The sequence below is a fragment of the Danio aesculapii genome, chromosome 18, assembly GCF_903798145.1.
Source record: "Danio aesculapii chromosome 18, fDanAes4.1, whole genome shotgun sequence".
Lineage (NCBI taxonomy): Eukaryota > Metazoa > Chordata > Actinopteri > Cypriniformes > Danionidae > Danio > Danio aesculapii.
In genome coordinates, this window is record NC_079452.1 from 33,760,397 (window position 1) to 33,780,640 (window position 20,244).

General features: G+C 35.1%; 2 protein-coding genes across 3 annotated transcripts in view; one reads left to right on the forward strand and one right to left on the reverse strand.

Annotated features, from left to right (window-relative positions):
• Positions 1-4,903: 4,903 nt before the first annotated feature.
• On the forward strand, positions 4,904-17,885 carry si:dkey-30c15.17 (cAMP-regulated D2 protein). Its single transcript, XM_056478719.1, has 9 exons — positions 4,904-4,954; positions 7,577-8,458; positions 11,398-11,599; positions 13,650-13,783; positions 13,864-13,991; positions 14,781-14,899; positions 15,635-15,775; positions 15,909-16,081; positions 16,958-17,885. Exons 2-9 carry the CDS (start codon positions 7,835-7,837, stop codon positions 17,408-17,410), a joined length of 1,974 nt encoding a protein of 657 aa, XP_056334694.1. The 5' UTR covers positions 4,904-4,954; positions 7,577-7,834; the 3' UTR covers positions 17,411-17,885.
• bbs10 (Bardet-Biedl syndrome 10) overlaps positions 15,501-20,244 on the reverse strand; it is a 10,242-nt gene continuing 5,498 nt past the window's right edge. For both annotated transcript variants that reach the window (XM_056478720.1, XM_056478721.1), the window contains exons 3-4: positions 20,125-20,244; positions 15,501-16,097 (exon numbers count right to left, since the gene is read on the reverse strand). The exon at positions 20,125-20,244 is cut by the window's right edge and continues 1,380 nt beyond it. In XM_056478720.1, the coding sequence (XP_056334695.1) occupies positions 16,076-16,097; positions 20,125-20,244 (142 nt within the window). In that variant the 3' untranslated portion in view covers positions 15,501-16,075. The remainder of the gene's footprint in view (positions 16,098-20,124) is intronic.

The window sequence follows — 20,244 nt, forward strand, 5'->3', positions numbered from 1 at the left end:
TACGAGCTTCTCCCATGGAGAAACGTCAGTCTATAGCAATCGCTGATTGGCTACTGTACTAGTAGGCGGGGCTTCATTCGCCATATTGACGGTTACACTTTTTCCCATTCAAAACTATACGAGTGAAATGTCTTGTGTAGTCTTTGGGTTAGTCATTTGACATGCACATAAGCATTTGTTTATCCGCCCTCTTTAAAAAAAAAAAAAGAGCACAATCTCATTAGAATTTAAAGCGACAGTCACCAAAACAGCAGAATTAGGATCAAAGCCTAAAAGGGGTAGTTTCAAAGAGTTATAAAACGTTATTTAGGGGGTATTTTGAGCTAAAACTTCACATACACACTCTAGGGACATCAGAGACTTATGCGGACTTCAGATTGCATGATTTTACCTCCGACAAATGCCTGAAATCACAGGCAAATTGGTGCTCGTTCACGTGAGTAACAATCACACAGTGTGAACTATCAAAGATGTGATCTGAGAGAATCTCTGATGAGTCGCAGATACCTGTGAGATATTTGGCATGCTAAATATCTGGAGCTGTCGGCGATTCAAATCATGCCGTGTGAAATGTGTTCTGATTAAAAATAACATTGGCGATTGCCTTCAGCCAACGAGAGAGCAGCATCCACTAGTGTGGGTATCTGCAGGCCAGCGGGAGGCTGGGAGAGAAGTCAAAAGCGCTCATTTTCTGTTTATTTGGACTCAAGAAACGGAGGAAAAACTAGTGGAAATTTGGCAGGGGCACCAGTGTCTGATGTTTCATCTGAACAATACCACAACCGGGTCCAAAAAGAAAAAAGTTGAAGAGAAATTGCTAATTCCCTTCAAACCCAGGTGAGTAAAATAAGTACATTTTCTACCCCACTAAAGGCTTCTTTCCCATTATGTAGTTCATAACATAAGATATACTACGTGACCTTGCGTTGTTTCAATGTCACTTCTCATGTGTTTGGTTGTGAGACATAGTTTGGGCAAGGTTGTCGGCGATTCTTCCTATAAAGTTATGCAATGTGAAATCCCCTGTCGCCGATCCATCTTGCAGTGTAAACAAAGCAGCGACGAAACACTACCCTAGATAGTGCAGTGTGAAAACATCTGTGACACGACTACGTTGAAAATCCTGTAGTCTGAACTCTGCATTATTTTACATCGTGTAAAAAAGGGATACTAGATTCCCCTTAATGCTTTTACATGGTGGCCAAAATTGGCATGAGGGTTAAAAAATGTAGCTTTGTCAATCATTTATACTTATTTCATTTATGACAAGCAGGTAAGTGTGTTTATATACAACCACGAGCATTGTCAGATAAGGAAGCATAATCAGGATAAATAAACGCACATAGTATGCATGGCCCTTCAGTGTAATAACGTGTGTTACAACCTGTGAGGACTGTGAGCAGAGCTGTGAAAAAACCCAACACATCAGTTCAGCTGTGTAGTCACGACACGTTCCGGATGATTTTACCATCGCCATGGAAACAGGTGTACGTATAGAACACTGTAGGCTGCGAGTGAGAACAGCTCTGAGTCACGAGTTCTGAATTAGGTTTTCAAGTAGTTTATTTATTTTTGTGAGTAATCAATCAGCGGTGTTCTATTAGTGCACGAGTAATGTGTCAGTGACGGTGTGATTTATTCATTTGATTTCTTTTAGGATGTCCACACACCTGGGTTAATGACTAATAATGAGGGACGAAATGAATCAAGTTAAAAATGCATGAGTCAAGATCTTATAAATGTCTTCTTGTTGCTATCTTATATTTCTGAATATAAATTGCCATTAAAGATATTTGTATGGTATGAGTCAAAGTTGAGGCGTAACATTTTAGTGTGGTAAATTAAATTTAGAAAATTGATTTTTCTATACATAGAAGGCACATTACATGCCAGTAAAGTGTACGCTGAAATGTTTTTAATAACTTTGTAGAGAATAAAAATGTTGAAATATCCTTTTAAGTGCCCGCTCTACCAAATGGTTGACCATGTTTTAAATAATGACTGTTAAATGTATTTAAAGAATCACTGCTTTAAATAATGGTTTACACACACAGCTTTGTTGGTTTACAAAAAATAAAATAAAATCAAATCAAAAAAATCAAACCAACATAATCCTGTTGCACTACTACACTTGATTTTGAATTTATTGTAAAAAAAAACAACAACAAGAAAACGTGTGAAATGAGGATCTGAAATATTTTTATGACAAACTTCAAAAAAGAAAGATTATAAAGAATGTTTTATTTTGAATACTTTTTAAAATAAATTGGTATTGCACTTCATATTTTCTTATATGTATTAATTCCGGTACTTTTACCATTAACTGACATATCAACTAGGCATGGAACGATAACCGTGTTCAAGGTATACCACGGTTTGGAAAAGTCAAGGTTTTAAAACTGCCAAAATTTTCTGTAATACCGTTCCTATGTTTATATATATATATATATATATATATATATATATATATATATATATATATATATATATATATATATATATATATATATATATATATATATATATATATTACATTATATATTACATTATATATATATATATATATATATATTACATTATATATATATACATATATGTATATATATATATATATATATATATATATATATTATATATATGCCGTTTTAAATTGTAAATGTTTTTGAAACTAATGAAGACAGCAGAAGTCAATCATTTATTTTAATTATTTAGCTTGACATGTTTACTGTTCCATAATATTATAAATGTTTCCCAAATTAAAATATATTGTGTTCAAAGGGAGTAAATGTTTTGTTTTTTTACCCAGATATTTAAAAAGAATATATTTTAGAGCAGTAATCACAATACCATGATACTGTGAAACCATGATATTTATATCCAAGTTTATCATGCCGTCAGAATCTTACACCGGCCCATGCCTAATATTAACCATTTGATAGAGGTTGATATTTTAGAAATTATGGGATGTGTTGAAAAAAAAATGTATTGAGTGTGTTAACTTGCGACATTGGGAGTTAAGAATTGCAATCCAATTTTTTTTAATAATGAGTGGAAATAGTGGAAAGTGGAAATAATGGTCCACCTTCATTCAGTGTAACAGATTATTTATGTAAAAAATGAAACATACTTATTCTGGATGTACTTTTAAAATTATAGAAAAGATTGTGTGATCAAACTAAATGTAATTCTATATAGTTCTAATATTCTAATTATGGTTTGACGGAAAGTAAAACAGTCTAACATGAAATTACAGCATATATATAAATATATATGTCTGATAATATTTTCTCTTCTGGAGAAAGTCTTATTCGTTTCATTTCGGCTGGAATAAAAGCAGTTTTTAATTTTTTTTAAACACCATTTAAAGGTCAAAATTATAAGCCCCTTTAAGAAATATATATTTTTTTGATTATATACAGAACAAGCCATCGTTTTAAAATGATTTGCCTAATTACCCTAACCTAGTTACCCTAATTAACCTAGTTAAGCCTTTAAATGTCACTTTAAGCTGTATAGAAGTGTCTTGAAAAATATCTAGTCAAATATTACTGTCATCATGGCAAAGTTAAAACAAATCAGTTATTAGAAATGAATTATTAAAACTATTATATTTAGAAATGTGTTGAAAAAAATCTGCTCTCATTCAAACAGAAATTGGGGAAAAAATAAACAGGAGGGCTAATAATTCTGACTTCAACTGTGTGTGTGTGTGTATAGATAGATAGATAGATGGACGGACGGACGGACGGACGGACGGACGGACGGACGGACAGACGGACAGACAGACAGACAGACAGACAGATAGACAGATAGATAGATAGATAGATAGATAGATAGATAGATAGATAGATAGATAGATAGATAGATAGATAGATAGATAGATTGTATTTTTTGCCAAAACATTGTTTTCCAACATCTACATATCTACAAGTGGACATTACTAAATGAATAAATAAAATGCGTTTCTGAGTCATGAATATCTTGGTGGTTTCCTGAGGTTAGGATAGAATTTTTTAAACACAACTTATTGTATGTAATTGATTTAAAGGTGCCAAAATACATTTTAAGTGTTAATAAATTAACCTAAAATTTTTAGCTTTTCTTTTAAAAATATATTTTTTTGGCCACAAGGGACAAAGTCCAGAAGAATTGTATTCAATTCATTCATTCTCCGCCTTAGTCCCTTATTTATCAGGTATCACCTCAGTGATGCGGCAAGAAATGACAACTAGTCATGGGACGATAACCGTTTTCAATGTATACCGCAGTTTGGAAAAATCAAGGTTTTAAAATCGTCAGAATTTTCTGCTGTTCCTAAGGTATGTGTACGACTTTTTATTACATTTTTTGTTTGTTTTTTAGGACATCAGTATCTCTAGCAGAAAAAATATCCAAAAATGCCATTTAAAATGTAAAAAAAAAACTGTTTTTGAAACTAATGAAGACAGCAGAAGTCAAAGATTCATTTGAATTATTTAGCCTGACATGTTTACTGCTCCAAAATACTTTAAATGTTTCTCAAAATAAAATATATTGTGTTTTTTGTTTTCTTTACCCAGACATTTAAAAACAGTAATCAGTCATCACAAAACTGTGAAACCGTGGTCATTTTATCCAAGGTTATCATACTGTCAGAATCTTAAACCAGCCCATGCCTAATGACAACTGGCCCAAACGCGACTTGAACCAGCAACCTTTGAGGTGACAGTGCTAACCACTGAGTCACTGTGCCACCCTGTACTCAAATCACTCTCTGTAAAAATGGCATACTGTATTTGTTTTTGTTTTACTTCTGAGGAAATGATTAAACAAGAACAGTGTCTGAGTTACAAAGTATAACCAAGTCAGAGTGAGTCTCCTGTTAATAAATCACTAAAGCCACAAGACTGACTAAAAATAATCCCAGAATGGACGACAATCATGGCTTAAGTGCTTGTGACTGATGTCGTGAAAAGTAAGTTAAGAACCCTAAATTTTATTATTGTCTGTCAGATGTTTGTGAACTACAGTATATCTGCTGTTATACAGTAAGCTGTTTGAATGATTAAATGTGAAAAAAATCACATTTGTGTAAAGGAATTTGATTAGGGCAGGTTATATTAAAGTTAAAATAGCACAAATGAATGCCTAATCATCTTCCCTGATATACGTATACTATAAACTATATGTTTACATTTGATTCTAAAAGTTGTATTAGTTAATGCATTTACTAACCTGAACAAACAATGAACGATACATTTATTACAGTATTTGTTCATGTTAGTTAACATTAGTTAATGAAAATAAAGTTGTTCATTGTTAGGTCATCTTAACTCACAGTGCATTGACTAATGATAACAAGCATGAATTTGGATTTTAATAATCTAGTAGTAAATGTTAAGCTAAGATTAATAAATGCTGTACAAGTTTTGCTCAATATTAGTTCATTTTAGTCAAAATATTAACTAATCATTCCTTATTGTAAAAAGCCTGACCATGTTAATATATTTTAACCTGTGGGCATCTGTTTTTATATTTATATCTGTCAGCACATTTACACATTTAGTTTTTACTTATTAAATTTTTATAATCTACGATGTTTTTTTTTTATTTCTTGCACACTTTGAACGATCATTTATTATCTGTAGTATCAAATGTTAATCAATAATAATTGTGTAATAGTACATTAATTGATATTTTTTTAAAAAGCAGGTGCAAGTGTTTTGTGCTTTTGATCAAGTAAAACAGAAATTGAGTACTTAATAATTATACAGAGTATTTTTTGAGTATTTTTTTTGTTAGGGCATCTTTATATTTAATCAAGGAGCTGATTTCAGTACTTTGGACAAGAGCTTTAAGCGGCAAAAATTACCAATTAAAATCTGTCATCCTCCACTTTGAAACCTGTTTTAGTTTCTCTCTTCTGTTGAACACAAAGGTAGATATTTTAAAGAATGAACTTCCATTGACTTCCAAAGTATTTTTGATCCTACTATAAATGTCAATGGCTGCTTTTCCACTAAAAAATCTTCAGAATTCAGAATTCTTCTTGGTTTGGCTTCAGCAGAACACTCAAAAAAATGACTTTTGCTGCTTGTTTAAACTACTTTTTTTTTTGTGGAGGGTGCAACTTAAAGGTGCTGTATGTAAGTTTTTGACTCTTCTAAAGCATAAAAATACCATAATATGTTTGCAGATATTTCAGAAACATGCTAAGTGGACATTCTTGTTTATCTGAAAACAATGCTGAAGTTATATTCTCTTTTGAAAATGTGTTTTTCGTGCCGGAACGCTGTCTTTGTTTTTTGTAATTTTAACCTGCCCAATGCCAGTTCAGCCAATTATATTTCAGCACTCCGGGTTGCCTTGCTGGAAAACAGCGTATTTCATTCATTCATTCATTCAGAAAGGCTCTGAAAGCATGCGTCCGTGACCAAAATGCGACCTCCGGTGGACAGCAGCAGACTACGAAATGAGACGCAGATTCAGAATTCCATGAGGTTATTAATTAGCAAACAATATAAATATTACGAGAGTAAACATTAAGTGAGCAGGTTACATTGTAACCCCGTGTCCTAACAACACGCTTCGTGATGAGATTTGCAGTGATGAGCAATCAGGCTGTTTGCACCAGACGAAACACAACAGAAATTTAAATACAGCCATTCAGAAGCACAGAATATGCACTCACTCACGAAATGGTAAGGTTTATAATCTAAATAATACATATTAACCCTCTTTAACATTATTAAATGTACATGCTGAATCACTCATATGTGTTTAGTTATAAAGTTCAATTTCAAACGGTTTATTTTATTTTCAAGATCTGAGGTGAACTATCTGCTTCTGCTTTCAGTATATGGCTAATAAATATCATGTAAAATGGCATTCAAACTCACATTATTAGCGTTTAACACTGAATAAAGCACATGAGGTTTACCTGAGGTGATCATTGTCTGTTGTTCACCTGACAAATAGAGGCCGTTTGTAAAATATCAATTTGAGGTGTTGGTTAGGACAAAAACTCCTTTTAATATGGAGAATATTCCATCTATCGAGTGCCGTGGCTTTTATTCAGAACACAGTTTAAATCACTCGCTCCTGTCCTCAATCTGGCAACCTGCGCTTGCGTTTGTTTTGATCCAGTAGTGCAATACCTACCTCAACCACTGGGTGTCAAACTTGCATTCTGCACCTTTAATTGTTTTATGTTCAATCCACTTAAATTTAAAAATCAATTAAGTTAAATTAATCAATTTATGTTGGGTCAACATGAAGGAATTGTGTGGAACCCAGCATTTTTTACAGTGAAGAAAGAAATTCATACAAACATCTAGAACCACTTGAGTGTGAGCAAATGATGAGGAAATGTTCATTTTTGGGTGAACTGTCACTTTAAAGAGAATCTAAATCCAAATTACTGAGTAAAAGAGGTTATACATAAACTTGTAACGAAAGCAAAACAAACACATATGTGGAAATATCAATGTGTAAGTATATGTGATTATGTTGTTTTAAAATAGACAAAACATCAGCTTTGACCTGTGCATTTGCCGTTGCCTGAACTCTCCCTGTAATCTGATTTATTTCACAAAAGCTTCCTTGTGCACAAGTGTGCGAGAGAGACTGAAGGAAACATTTGGGAATGTGGGTCAGTCTAACTCATTGATGTCACATGAAACTCAACAGTCGTATTCCTCTACAAGCAACTCTTACACTCAAGACAAACGACAGGATACAACAGGGGATTTTTATAGCGTAAAACTTTCTGTGTGTGGATTTTTAAGCATCTGAGATCCTTCTGATGAAGTGAGTGGAACTATTTAACTATTCTAATTGGATATATGTTGACATTATGGGTTCATTTTGTACAACTTCGATATTGGTTGCACTACTTTCAATGACGGCAGTTTCAAAAGGAAGAGAAGAACATAAACCTCAACAAAAAAGCTTCAGTGTAGACACTGAGCCTCGGACAATGATGTTCAACATCCCAAACATTGAACAAAATAGAAAACACGAGATCGCGTTGAATGATGCTTTTCTAGAGGAGTCTTTAAACTTAATCAAGAGTCTTGAGTTTTATGCTAATGCTGATGATACTGGTTTGGTTGAATCCACGTCTGATTCAACTAATTTTGTACATCAGGGTCCTAAGATGGATATTACTGTGCATGATGACACAAATAAAGCAGAAAGTATATTGAATTCATTGGATAATACCTCTTCTGACGGTCTGGAGGACGCCTCTGGTGCAGATCCAGTGGTCGTCACACTTCTAGGCCGTGTTCGTGGTCTGACTTTGGATAAAGCTCATGTGTTTTATGGGATCCCGTATGCCGACCCTCCTGTGGGAGACAAACGCTGGGCTCCTCCTTCACCACTTTCACCTTGGTCGTACACGTATAATGCGACATTTCCCCGTCCTGCGTGTATGCAGATGTGTACTGGTGAGTTCTCTCGGCTGTGTCCTCCTGAGGTATGTAATATTTTAACTATGACACATTTTTAAAAACGGTCACCAATTAAAACACTGTGTTTTCAGGCAATCACATAGACAATCAATCATAGACAATATCAAATACATAGAGTTGAAGTCAAAATTATTAGCTCTCCAGTGAATTTTCTTTTCTTTTTTAAATATTTTACAAATGATGTTTAACAGAGCAAGGAATTTATTAGGTACATTAGGAATTTATTGTCTACAGAAAAAAACATTGTTATACAATGACTTGCATAATTACTCTAACTTGCCTAATGAACTTAATTAACCCAGTTAAGCCTATAAATTGCACTTTGAGCTGAATACTAGTGTCTTGAAAAATATCTAGTAAAATATTATGTACTGTCATCATTCATTCATTCATTTTCTTTTTGGCTTACTCCCTTTGTTAATCTGGGGTCGCCACAGCGGAATGAACCGCCAACTTATCCAGCATATGTTTCACGCAGCGAATGCCCTTCCAGCTGCAACCCATCACTGGGAAACATCCATACACACTCATTCACACACATACACTACGGACAGTTTAGTATACCCAATTCACCTATACCACATGACTTGTGGGGAAAACCGGAGCACCCGGAGGAAACACACGCGAACCCGAGGAGAACATGCAAACTCCACACAGAAATGTCAACTGACCCAGCCGAGGCTCAAACCAGCGCCCTTCTTTCTGTGAGGTGAAAGCGCAACCCACTGCGCCACCTGTACCGTTATCATGGAAAGAAAAAGGAAATCTTTGAGAAAGACTTGAACTGTATGTGCAAATGATGCCGAAGTCAAGCCAAACAATTATTTAATATAAATTTAGCTTCTATTTTGTCTACTTTGTGCTCAGACCCTTAATTCCTGCTTGAAGTATTTTTTATTATATAGTCATGTCTCGTGAGCTTTATATTTGTTTTAGCTAATTTTTTGGTTGTCTTCAAAACAAGCCACTGTTATACAATGACTTGCCCAATTACCCTACCTTGCCTAAAGTAAGGCCTAAAATTGCACTTTAAGCTGAATACTAGTATCGTGAAAAAATATTCAACCCAGGTCATCATGGCAAAAATAAAAGAAATTAGTTATTAAATCTTAATGTCTAGAAATGTGTTGAAAAAATCTTCTTTCCATTAAACAGAAATTAGGAAAAAATATACAGGGGGGGCTAATAATCCAGAAGGGCTAACAATTCTGACTTCAACTGTAGTTGTAAAACAAATTCAGTGATACGAGTACCTATATGAAGGAGAATTTTACACTAAAACAGATAGCAACATGCTAACAAAAAAATCTGAAAGCTTCCAGGCAAACGGCAACACCATAAAATCTTCAATTTCAATGTTACAGACATTCTGCACATCCCAGAAATGCACATCAGAAAGATTTAAAGGTGCTGTATGTAAGTTTTTGACTCTTCTAAAGCATAAAAATGCCATAATATGTTTGCAGATATTTGAGATACCTGCCAAGTGAACATTCTTGTTTATCTGAAAGCAATGCTGAAGTCAGATATTCTGCTTTGAAAATGTGTTTTCTGTGCCAGAATGCTGTCTTTGTTTTGGTAATTTTAACCTGCCCACTGCCAGTTTAGCCAATTATATTTCAGCACTCCGGGTTGCCTTGCTGGAAAACAACGTATTTCATTCATTCATTCATTCATTCAGAAAGGTTCTGAAAGCATGCGTCTGTGACCGAAATGCGACCATCGGTGGACAGTAGCAGACTACGAAATAAGATGCAGATTCAGTTCCACATGTCGGTTATTAATTAGCAAATAATATAAATATTACGAGAGTAAACATTAGGTGTGCAGGTTACATTGTAACCCCGTGTCCTAACAACATGCTACATGACGAGATATGCAGTGCTGAGCAATTTGGCTGTTTGCACCAGACGAAACACAACAGAAATTAAATACAGTCATTCAGAAGCACAGAATATGCACTCACTCAGTTTAAATCACTCGCGCATGTCCTCAATCTGGCAACCTGCGCTTGGATTTGTTTTGATCCAGGAGTGCAATACCTAGTTCAGCCACTGGGTGTCAAACTTACATACTGCACCTTTAAGTATCCACAAATCAACACAATGTAAAGTAGGGGTGTCAAACTCCTGGAAGTTCCTGGAGGTCAGCAGCTCTGCACAGTTTAGTTCTAACCCTGGTCCAACACACTTACCTGTAGGTTTCAAACAAGCCTGTAGAACTCAATTAGTTTGTTCAAGTGTGTTTAATTAGGGTTGGAACTAAACTGTGCAGAGCTGCGGCCCTCTAGAAACTGAGTTTGACACCTGTGCTGTAAAGTATCCAATCAACACTCTAGAAACTACTTCGCAATATACACCAAGAACACTTTTACAACTACAAAGCAGCCACCTAAAGTAGCAACAAGCAGTCAGAAAATGTTACCAACCACATCGCAACACCATAGAAACAACAACTGCAACATGCTAAATTACACCCAGAACATGCAGGTGCATAGCAACACTCTAAAAACTATACTACAACAGACCACTTCAGCAACCACATTCCAAATGCTACACTTTAGAAAGTGTGTATAGAAACTACATAGTCATGACATGATAAGAAACACTTTATCTTTGAAAACTTTATCAAACCAACAGTATGTCACATACTGTACATTTACAGTGCATTACATTTAGTAATTTTACAGACGGCGATGTACAAATGAAGATAACTTCAAGTCACCAAAATGCAGCAATATAGAAATTCCATGAAAAGTATAATTTGGTTTAGATTTTTTTATTGGGAAGTGGTCATACAAGGTTTTTACTGGCAAGCACCTTTCAAATGTAAAAAAATAAGACCCAAGATTTTTTTCCACTTTTAGGGTACTATTATAATATCACTTTCTGGGATTGTACATATATTTGAACATCGATGAATGTTACTCTGTGCATGCATACAGGTTAGTGAGGACTGCCTTTACCTAAATGTGTTTGTTCCTGTGAGTGCCAACCTGTCCCTGCCAAAAGTAACAGCACTCCCAGTAATGGTGTGGATTCACGGCGGTGACTTTATCGCTGGCTCCGCCTCCAAACCTTTGTATGATGGACGCTTCATCAGTAACTACAGCAACACAGTTGTTGTGAATATGGAATATCGTCTTGGTTAGTCAAACACAACGGTCACCCTGGATCACAGAACCAGTCATAAGAGTCCATTTTTCAGAAATTGAGATTCATTTATCACATGACATTTAAGTAAATGAGCTTTCCACTGATGTATGGTTTCCATTGATGTAAGAATAGGATAATTTTGGGCTGAGATATTATTTGAAAATCTGCAAAACATCTAAATCAATTGTCTCAAACTCAATGGCTGGAGGGCTGCAGCCAGGGGCGATTTTAGGATTTTCATTTTAGGGGGCTCAGCTCCTGAGGTAAAAAAATTTATAAAAAATTATATATATATTTATATAAATAAAAGCTTAATATGGTAAAAAAAAACTGTACTGCAAAAACAGAGATAGCTATTTGAGTTCTGAATGAGCCAAGTAGGCTCAACACACCTGTTTACCGTAAAAAAACCACTTTCTATATATTTAAGTACATTTTTTGTTTCCATGTATTAAATAAATAAAACTGCCATATTTCTAATTAAACTGCAAATTTAAATATATCTATATATATATTTAAACCCACAGGCTAATTCACATATTTCATGATCTGAACCACAATAATAAATACAATTTTTTTTAATACAAGACAATGCATGATGTTTCTATCTCTGTCAGTGACTCTGACAGTTAAAATGAGTACATTCACTAAGTGGTTCTGTCACTGTTTTTAATCCTTTCCGTGCAAGACTGTATGATATAGTTAATGCCACATGCACTAACACAAAACATGTTTTATTTAAATGTGAGCACCGATGAAACAGTAGATTGGAAACTCCATGACATTGAGGTACAAGTGATACAAGTGTATTTATAGCAAAGAACTGCAAATAAGCAGATATTATAGGCCTAAGTACTATCGTAATCTATCAATAAACATACACCTTGTTCTCTCACTCTGCACAGCTGTGGTTTGCTGATCAAATGAAAAACAAAAGACGAGGAGGAGCCGAATTCTTCCGCTGTTTTCATATCAAATTTAAGGGGGACTGACACGATAGTTTTAGGGGGGCTGAGTAGAAATATAAGGGTAGGCTTAGCAACGCCCATGGCCGCAGCTCTGCATAGTTTAGCTCCAACCACGTCCAACTCACACCTGCTTAATAGTCTATAGTATTCTTGAACACATTGATTAGTTGGATCAGCTGTGTTTGACTCGGGTTTGAACAAAATTGCAGAGTTGCGGCCCTCCAGGAATTGAGTTTAAAACCTATGATCTTATAAAATCGCCTTTAAAAGGGACCTTTTATGCCCCTTTTTACAAGAGGTAAAATAAGTCTCTGATCCCTAGAGTGTGTATGGGAAGTTTCAGCTAAAAACAGCTCATAAATAATGTTTTATAACTCTTTGAAACTGCCCCTTTTAGGCTTTGATCCTAATTGTGCCGTTTTGGTGACTGTTGCTTTAAATTCAAATAAAATTGTGTTCTTTTCAAAAAAGGGCGGAGCTATAAATGCCTATGTGTGAGCATAGTGGCAGATTCAAAAACAAGACTAACTTCCTATGCTAATGAGGGGAAGACTGTCACCAATGGGCGGGGCTTTTCCCCTCTGATGACACCAATGGATGACACGTACAAGGGAGAATGTCAATCAAAGTGTTTCTGCAGACTGTTTTTATCAAGTCTGATTATAAAAAATTAAATCAATAAATATTTACCGTTAGAAGCTGGTTAGATTCACAGACCGTTGGCACACAACTGTGTTTAAACCCCTTGATTTATGAGTTATGCATAATAGGTCTCCTTTAATGTTGTCCAAATTAATATCTTAGCAAAGCAGATTACTATTCAAATATTTGTTTTGATATACTTACAGTAGGAAATGTACAAACTATCCTCATGAAACATGATCTGATGATATTCTAATAATTTTTAGCATGAAATAAAAATGGAAAATCGACCAATATAACATATTTTTGGCTACCCCCACAAATATACTCATCCAACATAAGACTGGTTTTGTATTCCAGATTCAAAATTCAACTTTGCATGGTGTATGTGATGATTTCTGAACGAGCATGTTGTTGTGGTCAATTTTTAGGTGCTTTTGGCTTCTTAGTCACAGGCAAAGATCCTGAGAGCTCTGCAGTGGGGAATTATGGGATTCTAGACCAGCAGGCAGCATTGCGATGGGTCCAAGAAAACATTGCAGCTTTTGGAGGAGACCCAAATAAGGTATGAGGGTGCATGGGAGCGGATGAATGACGCCAGTGTGGACATCTAATTAGCGTATATTGATTTGCATACGTGTGTAGGTTACTCTGTTTGGCGAGAGCGCAGGAGCCCAATCGGTGAGTCTCCATCTGATGATGCAGGGCAGCGAGACTTTGTTTAGACATGCAGCCATACAGAGTTTACCATTCTCACTGCCACTGAAAACCAGGTAAAACATGGATTAATAATTCTTGAACTCTGTCTGATCTTGTATTGACATTAACATCTTGTTAAAACAAATATACAGCTCACAGGACCAGAAGATAAAAAATACAGTAACTTCAAGCAGGAATTAAGGGGCTGAGCACAAAATAAGCAAAATGAGGAGCTAAATTTATATTTAAAAAATGTTTGGCTCCTTCTAATATGGAAAATATTCCTTCTATCTGGTGCCGTTGCTAGAACATGACTTAAGTCAGACTCGCTCCTCAATCTGGCAACCTGCGATTGCGTTAGTTTTGATCCAGGAGTGCAATACCTAGTTCAACCACTGGGTGTCAAACTTTCATACTGTACCTTTAAAGTTCAATTTAAAGGCTTAACTGGGTTAATTAGGTTAATTAGGCATGGTAATTCAAATACAAACACAAGTTATTGTATAACGATGGTTTGTTCTGTAGACAATCGAAAAAAATATTGCTTAAGGGGGCTAATAATATTGACCTTAAAATGGTTTAAAAAAAATAAAATCTGCTTTTATTCTAGCCGAAACAAAACAAGTAAGACTTTCTCCAGAAGAAAAAATATTATAGGAAATGCTGTGAAAAATTTCTTGCTCAGTTAAACATAATTTGGGAAATATTTGAAAAAGAAAAAAATTCACAGGAGGGCGAATCATTCTGACTTCAACTGTAGATGATACCATAAACTGGTTTTGGAAAAGAGCATTGGCCTCTTGAAATAATAAGAGTAATCATGATGATGCTGATGATTGATGAAGGTGTTTATTATTTTGTAGATGGGATGCTATGAAACTGGGCTGGGATTTTGCTAAACTAACTAACTGCTCAGCATTTGATCTGCCATGCATGCGCTCTCTCAGCTCACATGATGTACTTAACGCCCAGGTCGAATCAGGTACACACACACACACATCAGTGTTTATATGAAGCTAAAATTAAATTCATATTAAGAAAAACCTAAAATATATGTAAAATAGAAATCATTATATATACACAGTATTAATTCATTCATTTTCCTTTGGCTTAGTCCCTTATTTATCAGGGGTCGCCACAGCTGAATGAACCGCCAACTATTCCGGCATATGTTTTACACAGCGGATGCCCTTCCAGTCGCAACCCAATTCTGAGAAACATCCATACACTCATTTACACACACTCATACACTAGGCCCAATTTAGATAATCCAATTCACCTACAGTATAGCGCATGTCTTTGGACTGTGGGAGAAACCGGAGAACCCGGAGGAAACCCACACCAACACGGGGAGAACATGCAAACTCCACACAGAAATGCCAACTGACCAAGCTCAAATCAGCGACCTTCTTGCTGTGAGGCAACAGTGCTAACCACTGAGCCACCATGCCACCTATATGTACAGTATATTAAACTGAAATATAATATATAATGTATACTAATGTAAATTATATATTAATAAAGAAATATATCATTAAATTAAAAATGTGAAGATAGATATTTTTATTTGGGACAAAAAAAAAAAAAAACATTACCTCAAAATATCTGACTGCAGAATTTTATGACCAATCAGAATCAAAGAAAGCCATGTAATCGTACATAAAGTCCATGTACAAACACTGAAATAATAACTCCAATCTAATTCTTCCTTTTAAAGGTTCTAAGATCATCAATCCCTTCCGTTTCCTGGAGGTTTTTGAGACATGGGGGCCATTCATTGATGGACAGCTGATCCTGGAACAGCCAATCACAGCCTTCCAAAAAGGCCACTGGCAGAGTTATAAGCCTGTTATACTAGGTCTCTGTTACTTTCTGTTAACTCTCCAGCATATTCCATGATAAACACTAGTTAAACTGCGACACAAAGAACTGATCTGGGATGAATGTTCTGTAATGTCTGCATTATTTACCTCATTTGGTCTGTGCTGTAGGTACAACTTCTGAGGAGGGGGTGATGTTTGTATACAGAAATTTCAACAAATCCGTGTCAATGCTGGAATGTGTCCTCTACACTGCTGCCATTTTTAAGCAACATGCGCTAAAAATTCTGCACAAATATATTCCTTTCTTTCGAAATCAGGACAGACGAGTGATGCTTTCACAGGTAAGATGTCAGCATCCTACAGACAAAAAGGACAAAAAGAAAGAAAGTTAGATGATAACACTTAACAAAAAGGTTTGATTTGGTAAATAATGCTACTTTGAATTCTACTTTAACAAAGTTTAAGCCCAAAGTATACTTCAGTTTTCTGTGAAACACATTAAATGTTCAAAAAGTACATTATCTTTCACTCTCTTAACCCTTTTGTAGCACCTCTATTTTCATTTTGTTTGAAACACTCTGTTTTAGTCCTGGTTTCTGCAAAAGCCACTACACTGTAAAACCCAACAGTGAAAATTACTAAATGAAATAAGTTAGTTTAACTTATTATTTAAAAAAAATAAGTTATTTTGACAATGAAAAGGAGTTATGGTAACTTATAAAATGATTATATCAAGCAGAACTCAAACCGAATGAGTTATGAAATATTTAATTATATATATTTTGTGTTAACTCTAATGCTAGAAGCAATAAAAAAACATTTGAGTTGCTATATAGTTAATTGGACTTAATTATTCCTATTAACTGAACTCCAATTGAACACCAATCTGATAACTGAACTTAAAATGTTTAAGTTACTAATACTAATAATAATTTTTGATGATATCAACATATATACTTATATACTAAGTTTACAGAACTCAAACCATTTCATTTCAAAACTTAAATAGTTTGCTGCAATCGGTTTCCTCTAACAGTTTGGGTTAACCAAACTTATCGGTTTTACAGTGTACTTCTGAAAAGCCCAGAGTGTTCTGATTGGCCAGCTGATCCACTATGTGATTGGTCAAACAGCTCAAGAAGGTGCTCGAAATGTAACTCAACTCACCTTATTGTATGCTTTCGTACATTCATTTTTTAAATCGGTTTGTTTTGCAGATGGTGACAGACTACGTGTTTCTGTGTCCGGCTAGACAGTCTGCACGTTCTGGAGTTCAAGTAGGCGGAGCTGTTTGGATGTATGTATTTGATCACGCCCCATCTGATCCCAATATATGGGCGGAGCTTACATTCTGCTACAATCATACCTGCCACGGGGCGGAGCTTCCCTTTCTTTTTGACTCCGCCCCCAGCACTAACTTCACACTTACACCTCAAGAGCGTCTCCTGGCCAATCGGATGGCCTGTTACTGGGGGATGTTTGCCCACACGGGGGACCCAAATTCTAGAGGTGAACAAACACATTTCTGCAGACAGCAGAGGCTGCCTGTTTGGCCAAGGTACACAGATATTGGGGGCTGGACCATCCTAAACCTGACTCTACAGTCTCACCCTCAACATGGCAACAGGGACCATTTCTGTGACTTCTGGGACCGACTGGACATTTATTGAGGGTAGGAGATAGAGATGGGGCAAATAACACAATTTAAGGATCTATAGCTAACAATTTTCATAAACCTTAGCTTTTATTCTGTAACTTTTTGCTATTTTTATTTGGAATTTTAACATATTTAATCAGTGACGGGGCCAGTATATTAACAAACTATTATTTTCAAAGTAGGGTTGGGCGATGTCGACCAATTTGGCATCGTACGATGTCTAATGTGAAACATTGCGATGGACGATGGCATCGTCGTCGTAGGCAGCGGTGAATTATTTATGAATAATGAATTAATTCATAACGAATTAATTATTTGTAGCCTACCGTTTCAACTACCTGAACCGCATAGTCTTTGTTTTACCTGTAACCAACTCATAAATAAAGAGAAGTTACACACAAATTGCCACCTGTCAATCACTTTTTCTGCGGGACTCTGGCATGAATAGGCAGAGTGATCTATGTCATTATAATGGCGTCCACAAACTTGGTTGGTAAAAAAAGTGCACAACCAACAGGAACCAACCAACAGTGTCTGAGGTTTTCGCTAACATTACTAAGTACAAGCGTGAAAGCGAAAGATTGAAGCAGTGTACTGGCGATGTGACACCTTACCTGATTCAGAAGACCAAAGAGTCGATAGATAGAGACAAGATTAATTAAATATCATGTTCCAGTGATCTAGCAGTACATCCTTGATAAACTGTCTGACGTGCACTGCTCTCTGGGCTGAGTGCTGGAACTCAGACACTACAGCACATGATAAAGTGTGTGTGTGTGTGTTATCACGTGATGTGCGTTTTCAGCGGTATAGGACAGAGATCTTTTCAGAAATGCTAGATGAAACACCAGTGTGGACGGTGATTGTTTTCGTTCTAAAATGCAATTTTAAAATTAAGACGTATAAGTGTAAACGAGGCCTCAGTGTGTATTTTTCGTGAGTGGGTTGCTGCTGAGACAGGGACGGGGTGGAGGATTACGATGCCGGCTCAGCATTGTGATGTCTATCGGCCATCTGCGATGGTATCGTCTATCGGCCCAACCCTATTTCAAAGCTTTTTTTTGGTTTTTGCCTCATCTGCTGCCTTAAAACAGCAAAAACTTAAGTAATCTGGAATATTCTTAATTTAACATTACTTTTTATTTTACTTTGTTTTAAAATATTATCTCTTTCTGTGATGAAAAGCTGAATTTAAAATCAAATACTTCAGTCTTCAGTCTTCCGTTGCAGAAGTGATTTCTAATATGTAGACATGCCCAAGAAACATTAAAAATTAGTTATCAGTGCTGGAAAACTTTACTTAACCTTTTTGTGTAAGCCATGAATTTTTTCTTTCAGGATTATTTGAATAAAACAATTCAAAAGAAAAGCATTAACTTTTATAAGGAGATCCCTGTTAATCCCTGTTAATTTATAAGGAGGTCCCTGTAAACTAAAAATGTCTTTACTGTCACTTTTGTACATTTTAATGCATTTATGAATTTATGTCTTTAAAAATCTACTGACTGCAAACATTTGAATGTAAAATTGCATTTTTTATTGAACATGCAAGAGTCAAGCTTTAAAAAAAACTTTGTTTCTATGACATCACACTAATACGAATGCACATTATAGATAACTAATGAAAACTATTTTTTTGGTAATTGAAAATTAACCATCTAGAACTTTTTTTTCTTCTTTTAACAAATATTGCACACTACTTGTCGAATGAAAAAAAAAATCTATAAATATTGTAGTTTTAAAAACTGCTAATTATTTAAATGCACTATGAAAGTTGTATATTTGATTGAATACTCTATGCAAATAAAAATTTCGAAATACATATGGATATATGGATCCATATATACAATTGAAGTCAGAATTATTAGCCCTGATGAATTAGCAGCCTCCTCTATATTTTTTCTGCAATTTCTGTTTAACAGAAATTTTCTTTCTAAAAGATTTCTTTCAGCACATTTCTAAACCTAATAGTTTTAATAACTCATTTCTAATAACTGATTTATTTTATCTTCGCCATGATGACAGTAAATAATATTTTTCAAGATACTAGGATTCAGGTTAAATTGACATTTAAAAGCTTAACTAGGTTAATTAGGTTAACTAGGCAAGTTGGAATAATTAGGCAAGTCATTGTATAACAGTGGTTTTTTCTGTTGACAATCCAAAACAAATATTGCTTAAGGGGGTTAATAATATTGACCTTAAAATATTTTTTAAGAATTTTAAACTGCTTTTATTGTAGCCGAAATAAAACAAATAAGACTTTCTCCAGAAGAAAAAATATTATATGAAATACTGTGAAAAATTCCTTGCTCTGTTAAACATCATTTGGGAAATATTTGAAAAAGAGAATAATTCTGACTTCAACTGTAAGGATCAGTATCTGTAAAACTAATCTTTACACATCTGTCTTTGTATCATACAAAAATATATCAAAACAAGTGGAATTTAATTAATTGTTAGGCAAAACAAGGCTTTATATGTACTCAACTTCAGCTGTATTTATTCACCTTTGACATACATGTAATAAAAATAGTTTGTTTAGTCATCGCAAATATTGCTCTGAAAAGAAAAGGTTTCAGCAGCATTTTTTTTGCAAACGATGCCACATTCTTTGATATTTTGCACAGCATTGACACTTCTGAGCACTTCAGATATTTAGGTTCAACTATAAACGTTGACCAGAGGTCTCAGTGCTTAAGAATAAATATTACAGGCTTCACTTACTGAATGGAGTTTGAATGCACTTCTTCCTCCTCTTCCTCATCCTCCTCAGAGTATATCTGAGGGCGTAACGGAGAGCGTGTGTGTAAAACAGCCCCTACACATAAAAGTCTGTGCAAACAC